The 15,389-nt window shown below is 35.8% G+C and overlaps 5 protein-coding genes across 5 annotated transcripts; 3 read left to right on the top strand and 2 right to left on the bottom strand.

Moving 5' to 3' along the window:
• Positions 1-370: 370 nt before the first annotated feature.
• On the bottom strand, positions 371-3,417 carry TpMuguga_02g00525 (N2-dimethylguanosine tRNA methyltransferase family protein). Its single transcript, XM_759998.2, has 6 exons — positions 3,105-3,417; positions 2,996-3,058; positions 946-2,096; positions 833-915; positions 610-771; positions 371-508 (listed from the first exon to the last, which is right to left on the bottom strand). The coding sequence occupies exons 1-6, from the start codon at positions 3,316-3,318 to the stop codon at positions 382-384; spliced, it is 1,800 nt and encodes a 599-aa protein (XP_765091.1). The 5' UTR covers positions 3,319-3,417; the 3' UTR covers positions 371-381.
• Positions 3,418-3,582: 165 nt separating this feature from the next.
• Positions 3,583-7,973, top strand: ATP6 (HAD ATPase P-type family IC family protein). The gene is made up of 2 exons (XM_759997.2): positions 3,583-5,143; positions 5,299-7,973. The coding sequence occupies exons 1-2, from the start codon at positions 3,970-3,972 to the stop codon at positions 7,956-7,958; spliced, it is 3,834 nt and encodes a 1,277-aa protein (XP_765090.1). The 5' UTR covers positions 3,583-3,969; the 3' UTR covers positions 7,959-7,973.
• A 222-nt stretch (positions 7,974-8,195) lies between these two features.
• Positions 8,196-8,855, top strand: TpMuguga_02g02380 (uncharacterized protein; the record flags this gene model as incomplete). Its single annotated transcript, XM_061305565.1, has 1 exon — positions 8,196-8,855. The coding sequence occupies one exon, from the start codon at positions 8,196-8,198 to the stop codon at positions 8,853-8,855; it is 660 nt and encodes a 219-aa protein (XP_061161368.1).
• A 138-nt stretch (positions 8,856-8,993) lies between these two features.
• MYOF (C2 domain protein) lies at positions 8,994-13,638 on the bottom strand (the record flags this gene model as incomplete). The annotated part of the gene is made up of 7 exons (XM_759995.2): positions 8,994-10,258; positions 10,363-11,656; positions 11,731-12,065; positions 12,155-12,505; positions 12,586-12,721; positions 12,805-13,140; positions 13,252-13,638. 7 exons carry the CDS (start codon positions 13,636-13,638, stop codon positions 8,994-8,996), a joined length of 4,104 nt encoding a protein of 1,367 aa, XP_765088.2.
• A 282-nt stretch (positions 13,639-13,920) lies between these two features.
• On the top strand, positions 13,921-15,360 carry TpMuguga_02g00520 (CDK-activating kinase assembly factor MAT1 family protein). The gene is made up of 10 exons (XM_759993.2): positions 13,921-14,158; positions 14,238-14,263; positions 14,297-14,429; positions 14,485-14,558; positions 14,590-14,702; positions 14,797-14,910; positions 14,939-15,007; positions 15,099-15,157; positions 15,196-15,239; positions 15,269-15,360. The coding sequence occupies exons 1-10, from the start codon at positions 14,070-14,072 to the stop codon at positions 15,328-15,330; spliced, it is 783 nt and encodes a 260-aa protein (XP_765086.2). The 5' UTR covers positions 13,921-14,069; the 3' UTR covers positions 15,331-15,360.
• Positions 15,361-15,389: the final 29 nt, after the last annotated feature.

The raw sequence follows: 15,389 nt of genomic DNA, 5'->3' as shown, positions 1-15,389 counted from the left end.
TGATGCTAAGAGACGTTAAATCTGTTGGTTTATGTTAAAATTATTAGTAAATCATTTGAAAATTTTTTATAAAATAAATTTCTGAGCTAAAAAATGTTACAACCTCCCCTTAAATTTACAAAATGAATATAAAATTCCTTAATTATAACTCTAGAATACTTTAAAAACTGTTATCTAAACATTTACATTACTAAATATTTACTGTACTACTTACTTTTTACTATAACCATGTGCTTGACATGACCCCGATAGTCCCTCCAGGGTACCCATTTATACCCCTAAAAATACACTTAACACCCTTAACTAACTAAATTCTACACCTAATATGCTACACTATATATATTATGTATATAGAAATGTGTAAAATATATGTTTATGTGATTAGATTAGGGAGGTTGAAGTAGTTTTATGCATTTTTTTGGGTCCCCAATGACTGGTTGGGTTAGGGAACCATCTCGGCACATCCTTCACCTTAGCCACCTTCATATCCAAATCTATCCCAACCGTTCTAAAAACACACGATTAACAATATTCCAGTAATATGTAAATACTCTAGTAATATATAAATACTCTAGTAATATGTAAATAATGGTAATAGTATGTGTGTACTGTATGGGTTTGGAGAAGAAGGAGTGATTGGAGGTTTTACTGGTATTTTTGGCGTGTGTTCTGATGATGTCCATGACAACTTGGTTTGGTGCGTTGGTTTTTATCGAATTCGGATCCCTATGGAAATTCGAAGCCTTATATCCCAATCCCCTCAATACCCCCCTAACATACTATTAACTCTACTAACTATATTATAGTATGTAACTAATGGGTAATTAGGAACTTGAAAAGAATTGGGCTGATGGTGGTGAGTGACCAGATTTGACATAAATCCGAAATGGAATAATAAAGCGGTACATCCACTTCCTAAACAACAATTACTTAATTATTAATCACCTCATTTATTGTTGTTAACAAGCCCCTTATCCTCTTCCACATTGTTATTCCAATATCCACACTCTCCGCAGTACCATCTACAGTATTTTCCATAGTATTCTGAGTATCATTTCCTATGGTATTCTGAGTAGTATTAGAACTAGAGTGATCAGTATCCAGAGTCTGAAGAGTTGCTTGTACGAACTCATGATTATGTAGTGGTCCGGTATAAATTGGACCACCAATTTTAATTCTTGATCCACACTCCTCACACTTCCTACTCCAATCAATTCCCTCCACCTTTCTCTTCTTGTGACTAACTGTATTACCTCCTTCAACACCCTTACCGCTCTCACTAATACTACCTGTGTAATCCTGACACAGAGGAAGAATATGGTATGAATGACATCTGACACATAATAGTATGAGTCCTGAGTTCTGTCCTACTCTTTTACACTGTTCTGGAGAGTACACAACCTTGACAAAAACCCTGACATAAAAATCTATACTACAGGAAACGAGAGGTTCAATAACACGTTTATATTTACTTGCTGTTAACATCACAGAGTATAATAATACTCTGAGTGACAATTCGTGGCAGAAGGGTGACTTGAAACTGGTCCCGCCGTATTTATAAAATGATACCAGGGGATTATTACCGCACAGTGTAGGCATGTCAGTGCTGGTTATCAACAACATTCCACCACTTCTTACACATCTTACAGCGGAATCTACATATGAAGTTACACTCGAATATGGATCCAAATCAATTATATCCACTACATTTCTGAATATGCTCTGATCTGTAGAGTTCACAGGGTCAGTAGTGTCACCGTCACTAGGATTGAGGAGTAGTAAATTAATATGTTGATCCATGGTATGATTATACTGTTTTAATATGTTATTAATGTTAGTATTATTATTATAAGAGCCTACGGGAGCCTTGTAAATATTATTTGACATGAGGAAATGTTTAGTGATGTCCGGTGGCGGAGTGAGGATATTAGATAAAAAATTAGCGTCACAACATGTTACTCTGTATTTACTCCTGGGCATAGAGTTTAAAGTTAAGTTTTTAAGGATCATTTCGGCTGAATTACGGTCTAAATCATTAAATGTTACCATACCGACCAAGGGACCCAACTCCCTCAAATATCTTATTCCTCTTATTCCTATACATTTCTATATACATAATATATATAGTGTAGCATATTAGGTGTAGAATTTAGTTAGTTAAGGGTGTTAAGTGTATTTTTAGGGGTATAAATGGGTACCCTGGAGGGACTATCGGGGTCATGTCAAGCACATGGTTATAGTAAAAAGTAAGTAGTACAGTAAATATTTAGTAATGTAAATGTTTAGATAACAGTTTTTAAAGTATTCTAGAGTTATAATTAAGGAATTTTATATTCATTTTGTAAATTTAAGGGGAGGTTGTAACATTTTTTAGCTCAGAAATTTTATTTTATAAAAAATTTTCAAATGATTTACTAATAATTCTAACCAGAATTATCTATTTTTAAAGTAATAATTAGTAATTTCTACTTTAGTAGTTAAATAACATTGACTAATACCCTGTCAAGTGTAGTTCAGGGTGCACAAAAAGCCCAAACTTTAGATAGTTAAAATTAGCTTTTATAACTAATTTTAAGTAGTTTGATGTCTAAAAAGATGTTTGAAATGATTTGGAATTAATTAATTTAATTTTCTCAATAGTCTAAAAAAATCAATTTTTTTCAAAACCCAAATGTCACTTTTGGGTCCGGGCCATTTTAGGCCAAAAATCGAAATTTTTAAAAATTCCAAATTTCCACATAAATCAACAGAATTAACATTGTTAAGCATCAGAAAATTCATAAATAAAAAAAATTAGCTGTGTACACTGAGTAAATAGGCCCTAAACTATACTACTAACTACTGTATAGCTATTGGCTTGAAATGGCATGGATAATACCCTAAGGGGGACCGGGTTTCGAACCCGTATCCTCAGCTACTACCATAAGTATATAACCAACTGTACTATTGACTATATAACTCGAGCATTAATTATAGTATTAACTAGAGTCGGTACCAGTAGCGGCTAATGATTCGAGGATATTAACACCAATAAAATTACCAAGTTTCGGATCACTCTCTAAATTAAATTATACTATAAATAATAAAATAATGTTAGGAATTACCAATTTTCTTTTTTTCTTGAAGAATAAAAGTTTTTAGCACTAGGAGTGATAGGTCCCGGTTAAAAACCTGAGGTGGATTATAAAATAAAAGCTTATTATCAGGACCTCTACCATTCACTACTACTAATCCTTCTCTAATCAATGATTCCTCAATCAAAGGTTCAAGAATTAAGGATTCTTCAATTAAGGATTCTTTAATTGAGGTTTCCGTCATTCTCAAAAAATAATTAAATTCTATACTACATTCAAAAAATTTACTTAATTTACATTAAAAATGTTTAAACTACATTAAAATTTAAATTGCGATAGAAAATTAAATTATTCTAATGGTGTCACAAATTTGATGTGTGGTAGGTTATAATAAATATTTTAATGTGTTGAATTTATTATTTGGTCTAATACACATTTTTAGTTTATTATTTCAGTTTACTGTTTCCGGTTAAGAGTATTTCCGTGTATTATTCCTTTGTACTATAATTTTTAATTTATTCTCATTTTTAATCTGTTCAAATTTTAATTTATTCTCAATTTTAATTTATTTTCAAATTTAATTCTGTAATATATTTTAATTTTTTTCTCGATTTTATTTTGTTTTATTTTTGTTCACTGATGTTTCATTTATTTTTTAAATCACACTTAAGAAAATGTTACCTCTTATTCCTAAAATTAAAACACATTTAACACATTTAACCAATTTTTAACTTTTTAATCAATTTTAACTTTTGACGGAATTTCTGAATTTCCAACGAATTCTCAAATTTGGAGGAAATTCACAAAATTTCCCTCTATCAGTAAAATAATTAATAATATTTCCAATATCACCAATCTCACACTGTAAAAATAATAAAATAATATTAATAATGTGATGACAGAGGGATTGAAGTTATTGGCGAGTCCTCATGTGTATGAATCACATGAGGTTTTGAACCATTATTCGGTGAATTTGGACTATGGTTTAAACGACGAGCAGGTGCTGTTACACCGTGAAGTCCTGGGATCGCACTCATTTCTTAAGCCTAAGAAATTATCACTCCTCCACCTCTTCATACAACAGTTTGATGATTTACTCGTTAAAATACTTTTAAGTGCCGCCATTGTTAGTTTCTTCTTTACCTGTTTTGACCCTCATGAAAAGAAACACATTTCCTCATTCATAGAACCAATTGTCATCTTATTCATCTTAATACTCAATGCTTTGGTTGGAGTTTGGCAGGAAGCTAATGCTGAGAAGGCGTTGGATGCACTTAAAAAGTTACAACCCACACTGGCAAATTGTTTAAGAAACGGTGTATGGACTACTTTTGACACTGAGAATTTAGTCGTAGGAGACATTGTCAAGGTTAAAAATGGCGATAAAATTCCGGCAGATCTGAGATTAGTGAAGATACTCTCCACCACCCTCTTAGTAGAGCAATCACAATTAACCGGAGAATCTCTCCTAATCTACAAGACTACTGATGCTCTGGATAAATCAGAAGCCCATTGTGATCTCCAGACTAAGAGGAATATTTTATTTGGTAGTACAACGGTGTGTAGTGGGACTGGTATAGGAGTAGTCGTAGCTGTAGGTATGAATACGGAAATTGGTACAATACAATCTGCCGTAATCGAGGCAAGTACTGAAAATACCGCCACTCCGCTCCAAAAGATGTTACATGACTTTGGTAACTCCCTTTCTAAAGTTATAAGTATCATATGCCTCTTGGTCTGGCTGATTAATGTGAAGAACTTTAATGATCCAGCGCATGGATCTGTGGTTAGGGGTTGTATTTATTATTTTAAAATTGCGATTGCCCTTGCAGTGGCTGCTATTCCGGAAGGTCTGCCAGCTGTGATCACCACATGCCTGGCACTGGGTACTAGAAAAATGGCTAAAAAAAACGCCATAGTGAGGAAATTACCGTCAATTGAGACCCTGGGATGTACTACAGTCATCTGCAGCGATAAAACTGGCACTCTCACAACTAATAAAATGACCACAGTCGTTGTAAATCTATTCAACCAACAAAATAAATTAAGATACATACACATGCCACATGGTACCCCTTTACGGAGCTTGCACATTACTTCACAGTTTTCCATTACTACGCAGTTTTTCATTTTTACTCATTTTACTCATTTTACTCATTTACACACTCTACTCATTTTTACACACACACAACTTACTTACACATTTACACTGTATTATGATTAGGAGATGGGATAAGAGTAACGATGGGTGGCTTTGGTGATAGTGGCATGTGTGTAGCACAGTCATTTGACGGTCCAGTGGAAAACCTAACACACACTTTCCTCAAATGCGCTTCTCTATGCTCCGATGTTACCATATCCACTACCAATTTACACAGTCGTAAACACAATACTGGTGTGGGAGGAGACTTGGTATTAGAGGGAGAGCCTACGGAAGTGGCGATAATTGAGATGGTGAATAATTTAGGCAAATTCCTGACACAGTGTGATTCATCACATTTGGATCCCATGGGACAAGCAATCTTCTTATCACCCATCGAGGACAGTAGTAGCATAAAAAAGATGAAAAGATGGAAAAAGAACTCACCAAAAAGTAACTTAGTTGATCGGAGTCGCTCAGACTCTCCCAATCCCAATAACACACATGACACTGACACACTGTCACCCACTACACACTCACACAACCCACCCCTACCCAATCCGGAAGATGACGCTGTGGTATTTAAAAACCGTACTGAAACTTCTAGATCTAAGAAGGCACAGCTAACTGGTAGAACTGGCAGTGGTTCAGTCCCAACTCCAATCTCCGCATTATACCGGAAATACTTGATTAAAGAAGCCACTCTCGAATTCTGCAGAACCAGGAAAATGATGTCCGTTATTTGCTCCCACAATATGAACACAGGTGGTAACACTAGTAACACAGGTACTGGGGGCAGTAGCAGGGGTAGTGGTAGAAACAGTAGCACCAGGGGTAAGATGTATTTGTATAGTAAAGGAGCCCCGGAGAGTATAATGGAAGTGTGTACAAGTTATATGTTACCCGATGGCTCAGTAAACAAATTAGCAAAATCTGAAAAAAATGAAATCCTAGACCACGTCAAACAGTTGGCAAATGAAGCTCTCAGAGTCTTAGCATTCTCTTACCGACAAGCCTCACAAAAAGATTTAGATCTCTACAACTCCCTCACACATTCCAATAGTAATAGTCAGAACACACAGTCCAATAATAATAGTGTGAAAACAAGTAATGTTTTCAGTAGGATAGAGAAGGACATGACATTTTTGGGTTTGGTGGGTATAATGGACCCGCCGAGACCGGAGGTAAAGGACAGTATTAGCAAGTGTATGAGAGCTGGTATCAGAGTTATCATGATCACTGGTGATAATAAATTAACGGCCGAAGCCATCGCAAGGAAAGTTGGGATCATAAAACCCACACATCGGATGTCAAATTCTGACCCCCGGAGTCCCACATTCAGTCCCACACACAGTCCAATATTATATCCCAGAACTTCACTATTTAGTAGTTTAACTGGGAAAGAGTTTGAATCTTTAAGTTCCGACGCCCAGAGGCAACTGTTAACTAAAAGTTGTCTGGTGTTTAGCAGGACTGAGCCGAAGCATAAGCAGAGTATAGTATCAATATTGAAGGAGCTGGGCGAGATAGTGGCAATGACAGGTGACGGAGTAAATGATGCACCGGCGTTGAAGATGGCGGATATCGGAGTAAGTATGGGTGTAAATGGCACAGAAGTGGCCAAAGAAGCCTCGGATATGATTTTGGCTGATGATAATTTCAAGACGATTGTAGCAGCAATTGAGGAAGGCAGGTGCATATACAGTAACATGAAAGCGTTCATACGTTACCTGATCAGCAGCAATATTGGAGAAGTTGTGAGTATATTTATGACGGCGATGCTTGGGATACCGGAGGGCATGTTACCAGTACAATTACTCTGGGTTAATTTAGTTACCGATGGTCCACCAGCCACGGCGTTAGGGTTTAACCCGCCAGATCCACTGGTCATGAAACGGGAACCCAGACATCGGAATGATAAACTTATTGACAGAATAACATTGTTACGTTATTTGGTGATTGGATTATACGTAGGACTGGCGACTTGTGGTATTTTTATCCAGTACTACGTGCTGGGGGTCTCACCTAACGAGGGGAACACACTCATAAGTTTAAAAAAGTTAATGAATTGGAGCAATTGTATGAACTGGGAAGAGTTTAACGCCAGTCTGCTCTATGACATGAGTAACAGCTGTGAATACTTTACACTAGGGAAAGTTAAAGCCTCCACACTGTCACTCACAACTTTGGTAGTTTTAGAAATGTTTAACGCGCTGAATGCGCTGTCGGAGGATTCCTCGCTACTAAAAATGGCACCCTGGACTAATCCATACCTCATCTGCGCCATCTTCTTCAGCGTACTCATTCACTGTATAATATTGTATGTTCCACTATTTTCTTCATTGTTTAATGTGGTACCGCTGGACTTTTATGACTGGAAGTGGGTTCTAATCTGGTCATTCCCCGTCGTCATCATCGACGAATGTTTTAAATTATGTAAAAAGTCCTATCAAAAGTATTCGAAACCCTCGTTACGGGGTGAGGATAATACGTTTTCTAGTGGTGAATCCAATGCCATTTCCCAAACTATGGATACTAATTTGGATAAAGAGCACACAAAGGATAAAGTTACAGGTGAACATAGCGTGGAAAAAATTTGGGAGAGTGGGTCTAGTGAGTTATCTTTTGGTGAGAGGTTGAGTAATAGTTTGACGAGTTTATTGGATAAAGTAGTACATAGTTTTAGCAGTTCTGGAAGCGCTGATTTATCACATCAAGATAAAGAACTTGTACCACCCTATTAATCTTTTACTATAGTATACCTTATACATATGTGTATATAGTAGTGGTATACTAGTATTTTAAGTATATATAATATATAGTATACCACTTGTGCAGTAGCGTGTTAACCACTTAAAAAGGTTAAATAGGTTGTACAATAGTATTAAAATGAGTTAGTGTTAGTTCCGGATGACTTGGTGTATTAACGGTGTTGATAGCCCAATCCACCTATGTATCAGTAAAAATAAAGTAAATAACGGATGAAAGTGTGTAAAGTGAAGAAAAACCCACAGCATAAGGTGGAGTTGGTGAATAATAAGCCGGAGTTATATGTGAGAAGTGATAAAAAGGAGGAGTGGCTGAACATAACACACATGAATCACCAAGTTGAGCTATTAAAGTTCATAGACGGAGTATTTTGTGAAAACACATACTTACAATGTGATTTTAACCTATTAGGCACAGTTTTCAAGATCATTTTCAACTTTCTGTGCAGCGCCGTTAAATATGACGAGAAATTCCTCTGGAGTTACTGGGTAGACCCTTTTCAAGGCTATCCAAGCTCACTAACGTTTGACGTGGTTAAAAATAAGTTTAATCTAACCTTTAAAAATGGAACCACCACGCCACTGGATATGAAGAGCTACTTGACTACTGGGAAAGGCACTGATAACTGCGGCGAGCAGTTCCAATACGTAAAATTTAATAATACCGTCTCAGCAGTATACGCTAAAGAATCTAATCTTAATTTTTTAAGGTTTGGAGATAACATCGTTTGGGCCAGAAAGTCACATGAACCACACCCAGTCTCAATCATCTTTCAAAGCCAAACCCAAGTCATAATCGTCTCAAAAACCAGTTTCACCACCTGTACATTTCAAAATTACCAATGGGATCAAACTATTACACATATTAACTAATTTTATACCATACAATATGTATTACACAGTATTATACAATATGTATATAGAAAAGTATAAAAAAATGTTTAATATATAAATTATATATTAAATTATGTTAAAATAAATATAAAATATATATATGAAATGATGAAAAAATTATTTGATGATAATGAGAATAACAATGGCTAGAGCGAAGATGGAAAGTACGACGATGATGGCACCGGTGGTTTTAATACCAGAAATGATTTTAGTGCCAAAGTTGACAAAAGTATCACCAAACCCGGCAAAGTCAACAAAGTTACGATTCTGACTAACCTTGGGTAAGAATGGATCTCTGTTTGGTTCTTCTCTACCAGCACCAACTGGGTATCTTTTACTATCACTTTCGTTTAAAAGACTAATTTCCACATCTACGCTGCCGACGATTTTACTACTGTCTGCCAAGCTGTAGAGATTCGCAGTGAATTTAGGTATTGAGTGGAGTCTGTTTTTCTTCCAGACTCTGTGAAATTCATAGCCCAAATCAATATTAGCCTCACCAATCACTTCATCTTTCAACAGTGTGTAACTGTACAGTTGTAATTTTAAATTTGTATACTCCGTTGGTATCGTCACGAGGTACTTAAAACGCCAGTTAAAAATACCAATTTTATCCTTACTGTGATAGTGAGTATCAGTTTTCTGAGTGAACTCACCAAGTTCATTCTGGTAGTAACCACAGACATAGAGTGAAATCTCAGAAATTTCATCTGAGAAACACTTGGCACGCCAGATTACAACTCTTAATTCATAATTCGCAGGATCTAGTGAGCCTAAATTCTGTATAGGTTTAGCCCTAGCATCTTCAGCTCTTAATACTTCCAACCACATACGTAATACTCCACGGGATATGGTTTCTCCCATCTGTTGTTCTTCAGCTCTGAGTACTCGAGACTCCACAGGCGCCAATTCACCTAACATTAATTCTCTCAGTCGGGTGTTAAAAAAACGGTCCTCACAGTCAATGTAAGTAGTGCCAATGATGGCTTCACTCAGGGCTGACCTGCTCATTACCGAAATTCTCAAGATCGAATTCTCTGGTAAACTACAACTTAAATTATAACATTGGTTAAAAATCGGTTTTAACCCTTTTTTACCATTATTTAAATCTTTTATACTGTACGGATACAACTTGCTTCTCATAGTAGTACCCGTGGTCCCACTATTAACCGTATGTTGATCATCGATATTGCGTATCCAAATGTATGTTAAATCTTCACCGGTGATGTTTTTAATGGACAAGGAATCATTGATTAGACCATTAGTGTATAAACCTTTAGCCTCCAGAATATATGCACGAACCACTAAATCCTTAGCATCATCCCACATACTACGAAATCGCCTTATCGTCTCATCCGCCTCTCTCTGCATCTTCTCTATCTCTAAAAATATTTATAGTATTTTTTTAGTATGTTAGGGGTGTACTGTAACTAAGTAGTGACTAACTGAGTAAACTGCCTAACTAAGGGAAACTAAGTGTGTTTACGTTTGAGTTGCTGTTGTTGGTTGTTGGATGATTCTTGAATTTGTATAATGAATTTGAGAATGCCAATGACTTCAGGTATTCCATTAGCGTTAAATCTGAGAATTGGTGCTTTTTTATACTTAAACGCCTCTTCGGTCATTTCAGCCTCGAGTTCATATGATATCTCCTCACGCATTAAACTGTTCATACTCTCATCAATTAATATCTCGAAATCCAGTTCATCCTCCATCTTATCGTCTATTGTTATTACTGTGTTTTCTCTCGTACTGTCATCTCCTAAATCAGTATCCTCAGTTTTATCTCCTAAAGAGTCAGCAGCAACAACTATACTATTAGATTTAGTACCAACTTGAGTATTACTGTCGATAGCATGAAACCTGGACTGATGTTTTGATACGACGTCAATTTCATCTACAAATTCCACATTAATATTATTAACATCCTCAAGTGTTTTGTTGATGTTAATAGTGTTAGTGGGTGCTGAGCTGTGGAAACAGTCGATTAATTCCATTCGGAACATTTCAGTACTAAGTTTCCTCTCTGTAGGATTTAGCCACGGGAAATATTGATTCAGTGTTAATACTGTGGAACCCAGCGGTCCTGTAGTATTATCACAAACAACTTGCAGATCTAAACACGAATGGTGATGCATACGCTTTGGTAATTCAAGATTTATCACATGGGTCGTTAAGAAATTCCAATTTCCATATGAGCCCATGGCTTTTCCTGTTATATTCACTACATCAAATTCTTCCACAGAGTTGTGTGAGTTCACTCTATCACTTTTACCAGAGTTAACTCTATTTTTATGATACTCGGGATCAATGAAGGAATCGTATCCTTTGAATCTGATTAGTATTCTGGGATTTTCTAGTAGGCTAAAAGTCCTAATCCCAAGTAAAACCAGTGTCAGTATGCACGACCTTGTAGACGGGACAATGTCTTCAAAAAATGGAAAACTCTCCGGTGATTTCATGAGTTCAGTTGAAGGTATTAATTCAAACGCTACCAAGACTCTAGGCTTATGGTTAGGATTCAGGAGTGATCTTAGTTTGAGCCATTGCGGTGCCCAAGTCCATTCCCGTGGCACATTCATTAAACTGTACTGGCCAGTACAAACTAGTCTAGGCCTAGAAAATACAGAACTTTGTTCATAAAATACACTGATGTTAATATTTGGCGCTAGTAATAGGTTTGTAGGTAAATACACCTCCTCCTCCTTGGAACAGAAATAGTACGGATTTGTACTTCCACGGGCTAATCCAGTCTTTATATTCACTCCAGACAGTTCTATCTATAATATCGTTAGTATTTCCAGTGTAACTAAGGTAATACTTAGCTTCTTAACTATGTAACTGTGTAACGAACTTCGATGTATGAGGTGGGATAAGAATTAGTTTCGAGGCAGGGTAATTGAAAAGCTTCATAGATCATGCATCTGAAAGTGTATCTGGCCAGGTTATACTTGATCCTTTCCTTCCTCTCGAAACTGGCGACATTAGACGAAACTTCAAATGATAATAAAATGTTAAATAAATCAACTTGATCATTGGAGAATGACGCGAGGAGGATCCACATGGGTTTAGTTTCTGAATTTTTAACCTTTTCATACGGTACTCTGGCCCATGCCACACGCTCACAAGTACCATCAGACAATGAATTCACATATATAAAAAAATCACACAAATCTCCATCATCATTCGCTAATACAAGATTTATACTGTTTATACTATTATACGGTAAATAATTGACCAAATAACTAAGTAACCACGTGACTACGTAACTGGGATACAGGAGAAAGAAGGTTCAAAAACGTTTAATCTGCCGGTGGAATCATTGATTTCATAGGATCCGTTAGTTTTTAGTTGGAATACGCGGCTTTTAGTGGAGAAGATGCCTTGTGAAATTACCACTTCAATAAACCTGTACCTATGATCCAATGACACGATTTCGTAAATATCAACTGCGATTTTACGTTCCTGGATCGGTGGTAGAGAAATTGATCTGCACGGCTTAATGCCCTTGACATATAACGTTTGCACCTGTTCCGCCGAAGCACTGATTAGTATGCGGCCGAAATAATCCGTCAGCGAGCTTGTAGAATCCGAAAAAAACTTCAATATCCCACCCAGCAAATTTGCATCTACATATTATTTACAGTATAGAATTTAGTGTGCAGAAATGTGTAAAATGTGTAACTGTGTAAAAATGTGTAGAGAATACTTTGAGATCCTATGCCTTTGGAGTAGATGTTGATCCATTTGGGCGGGTATCCATTATTGACCAAGTGCACCAAATCAATAGATTCAAATTGTAACAACTCACTTCCGTTATAAAATTCTACCGTCACAGTCTCGTCCTAACACATTATTACACACGTACAACTGTTCTACCGTGTCTAACTACGTAACCCTGTAGCTATGGTAAACTCTGTAGAGATACGAATGAAGGAGTGAGACAGGGTATGTAAAGTGTGGTTTGCCATTCGGGATTAGTATTATCATTCATTGGCGGAGTTTCTTCGGTGATTCCAAAGTGTGACAGCTTAACTGAGGGTTTTATTTCAGAGTAAAACTGATCTTTATTCATGAAATCTCTGCCACAAACGACGTTTAAATATAACATAAAATTCTTTAAATTCATCTCTGGAACTTTGTTAAATCTTATGCCAGTTTGAGCTAAGTCAGTACCTAAACCTTGACCTGATAAGTCATCATCCTTAAACACCGCAGGCTTATCTCCAGGGGCTGATACTGATATCGATACCAACATACTTCCCTATAACTTATTTAACTATTGACGGTGTGGGAGTGGTATAGAGGGAGAAAATTTTTCTCCAATCAGTCCATTACCTAACTACCTGCTTAACTACATAACTACTATTTATACCGCGTTATGAGTTGGGAAATTGGGATTGAAAACTTTAACCCAGGATCTATGTATACAATGTTGTTGTTTCGAATATATAAGTGGCAGACTAAAGGCATGATGTCCGATGAGTTTCTTGTAACTGGCAATTCCTTCTTTATGGTAAAGAGCTACGATAATTCTACCGCGTTCAAATTCTGACGCGCTAAGTTTAGGTGTAAAGTTAAATGAAGCATTAAAGAAGGCGTTGGAAGAATGTTCTTTCGTCTGAGTGCAGTTACTATAATCCTTAAAAACAGCTTCAACAAACACATTTGGAATTAACTCACGCTCTGTAACTTCTTCCTTATACAACACATCCTTCACCTCATGAATATCAACCTTTATATAATACATTACCTCTCCCATTTTTTCTTCCTAATTTACACAATAATTTACACTATTTTAGATTATTTTACACATAATTTTATTATTTTACAGAATATTTCGAAATTATCATGTGAATAATATTTATTTAGAGGATAGAAAGGGGAAAATTTTCGTATGGTTGAGAAATTCTCTGTGAAATTACTAGAGGATAAAAAGTAATCTTACACATTATGAAATTTAAGCGGAATACTGAGGAATAAAATGTTAAAAGTTTACACATCGGGCCAATGATTCCCACTACAACATCTTCACCCTTTTTACCCTAATTCCTCCAAATTATCTCAATTTAATTATTTACATTAATTTAATTTTTTAAATTATATTTTAATTACTTTTTTTCAGCTGAATTTCCTATTATTATTATAATGAGTGCTTATTAGGTATTAAAACAATCGCAATGTTAAGAGTTGATGGATACTGAGTGTCCAATTTGCCTTGAAATTATAACTCCTTCAAGTGATAAAATCTTACTAGTCTCCGATATATGCGATCATAAAATGTAATTTTCTCCCCTTATTTTACTAATTATCAAGTTAAATAATTAATAAATATTAATAAAATTATTGTATTTTTTGCAGATGTGATGGCTGTGCTGAGAAACAATGTTGGTAATTTTACTATATAAAGTTGACTTTAGTGTCCTCTCAGGGCAGTTATACGCAGTGTGCAATTTGCCGATGTCACTTAACTCGACACTCTTTTGTCCCCTATGACATGTCCTCCAACTACTACGAACAACATAAAGACGCACGAAAACGCGTTCTGCAAGTGTATCACACAGTTTACTTAGTTAATACATTAATAGTGTGACTAATGAGTGATCAGATATAATGATACGAGGATAAACTTTAAGACCACTCCAGAGTATAACAAGTATTTGGAGGATCGCGAGGCCATCAGTATGACACACAATTACGTAAATATTTTCAGTATTTGAGCTGACGAATTCGAAAGATGAGTCCAGACTCAAGTCAATTGAACAAGAACTAAGAATTTATGAACGAAACAACGCCCTCAAAATCTCCAAAAATTTCGAACTCCACGTACTCTTCACTATACTTAATTATTACTATAGTTAATTATTACTATAGTTAATTATTACTATAGTTAATTATATAGTAGAAATATTGTGTGTAGAAATCGGAGGAGAAAAAGTGGATAAAGTCGATAGTGGAGAAGGAGGGGAATTTTTATGAATTAGTTGACAAAGGAGCGCCGTTCAACCTCTGGAAAGTCGATGAAATCATCCACGTACGTCACATTGTGTTTACATTTTCAGCCCTTGAAGAAGTCATGTCCCAATTACTTCACCGATGAAACTACCGTCATCACTACCACAGACTCCAAAGTATACCATAACTATACTTAGTATTATATATCTATACTTAGTGCTATAATACTATTAACTGTTGTTGTACGGGGTAAATATTTGTTTATAGCCACTGAATGCTGCGATAAGGAATGACACAGATATACCGAGAAAAGTCTTTACTAACAGGTAACAAACTCATCTCATTGTTACTCATAATTCTATAGGATTGAGCTTATGGAGAGTGATGTGGCAGGAGGATACTCTAAAGGTATGGAATTGATTTAATGTTATTTTTAGAAATTGTATTTCAAATGTGTAAATCACAACTCGACACACTTTTACTATGGAATCTCACATAATATATTTAATTTTATAGAGCTAACACATTGACTCAATGGCACGTTTACAAATGTCTTTA

Source organism: Theileria parva, chromosome 2 (assembly GCF_000165365.1).
Source record: "Theileria parva strain Muguga chromosome 2, complete sequence, whole genome shotgun sequence".
Lineage (NCBI taxonomy): Eukaryota > Apicomplexa > Aconoidasida > Piroplasmida > Theileriidae > Theileria > Theileria parva.
The sequence above is the reverse complement of the archived record's forward strand: the minus strand, read 5'-3'. Positions and strand labels throughout refer to the sequence as shown.

Excerpts from the sequence above, each read along its gene's own strand:
- TpMuguga_02g00525 (XM_759998.2), bottom strand. The coding sequence starts at position 3,318 with ATGACGGAAACCTCAATTAAAGAATCCTTAATTGAAGAATCCTTAATT. Across the intron at positions 3,059-3,104 it reads TCAAGAAAAAAAGAAAATTG|AGAGTGATCCGAAACTTGGT; the intron begins GTAATTCCTAAC and ends AATTTAATTTAG. Across the intron at positions 2,097-2,995 it reads CGAATCATTAGCCGCTACTG|GAATAAGAGGAATAAGATAT; the intron begins GTACCGACTCTA and ends AGAAATGTATAG.
- ATP6 (XM_759997.2), top strand. The coding sequence starts at position 3,970 with ATGACAGAGGGATTGAAGTTATTGGCGAGTCCTCATGTGTATGAATCA. Across the intron at positions 5,144-5,298 it reads ATACATACACATGCCACATG|GAGATGGGATAAGAGTAACG; the intron begins GTACCCCTTTAC and ends TATTATGATTAG.
- TpMuguga_02g00520 (XM_759993.2), top strand. The coding sequence starts at position 14,070 with ATGGATACTGAGTGTCCAATTTGCCTTGAAATTATAACTCCTTCAAGT. Across the intron at positions 14,159-14,237 it reads GATATATGCGATCATAAAAT|ATGTGATGGCTGTGCTGAGA; the intron begins GTAATTTTCTCC and ends TATTTTTTGCAG. Across the intron at positions 14,264-14,296 it reads TGGCTGTGCTGAGAAACAAT|TGTCCTCTCAGGGCAGTTAT; the intron begins GTTGGTAATTTT and ends AGTTGACTTTAG.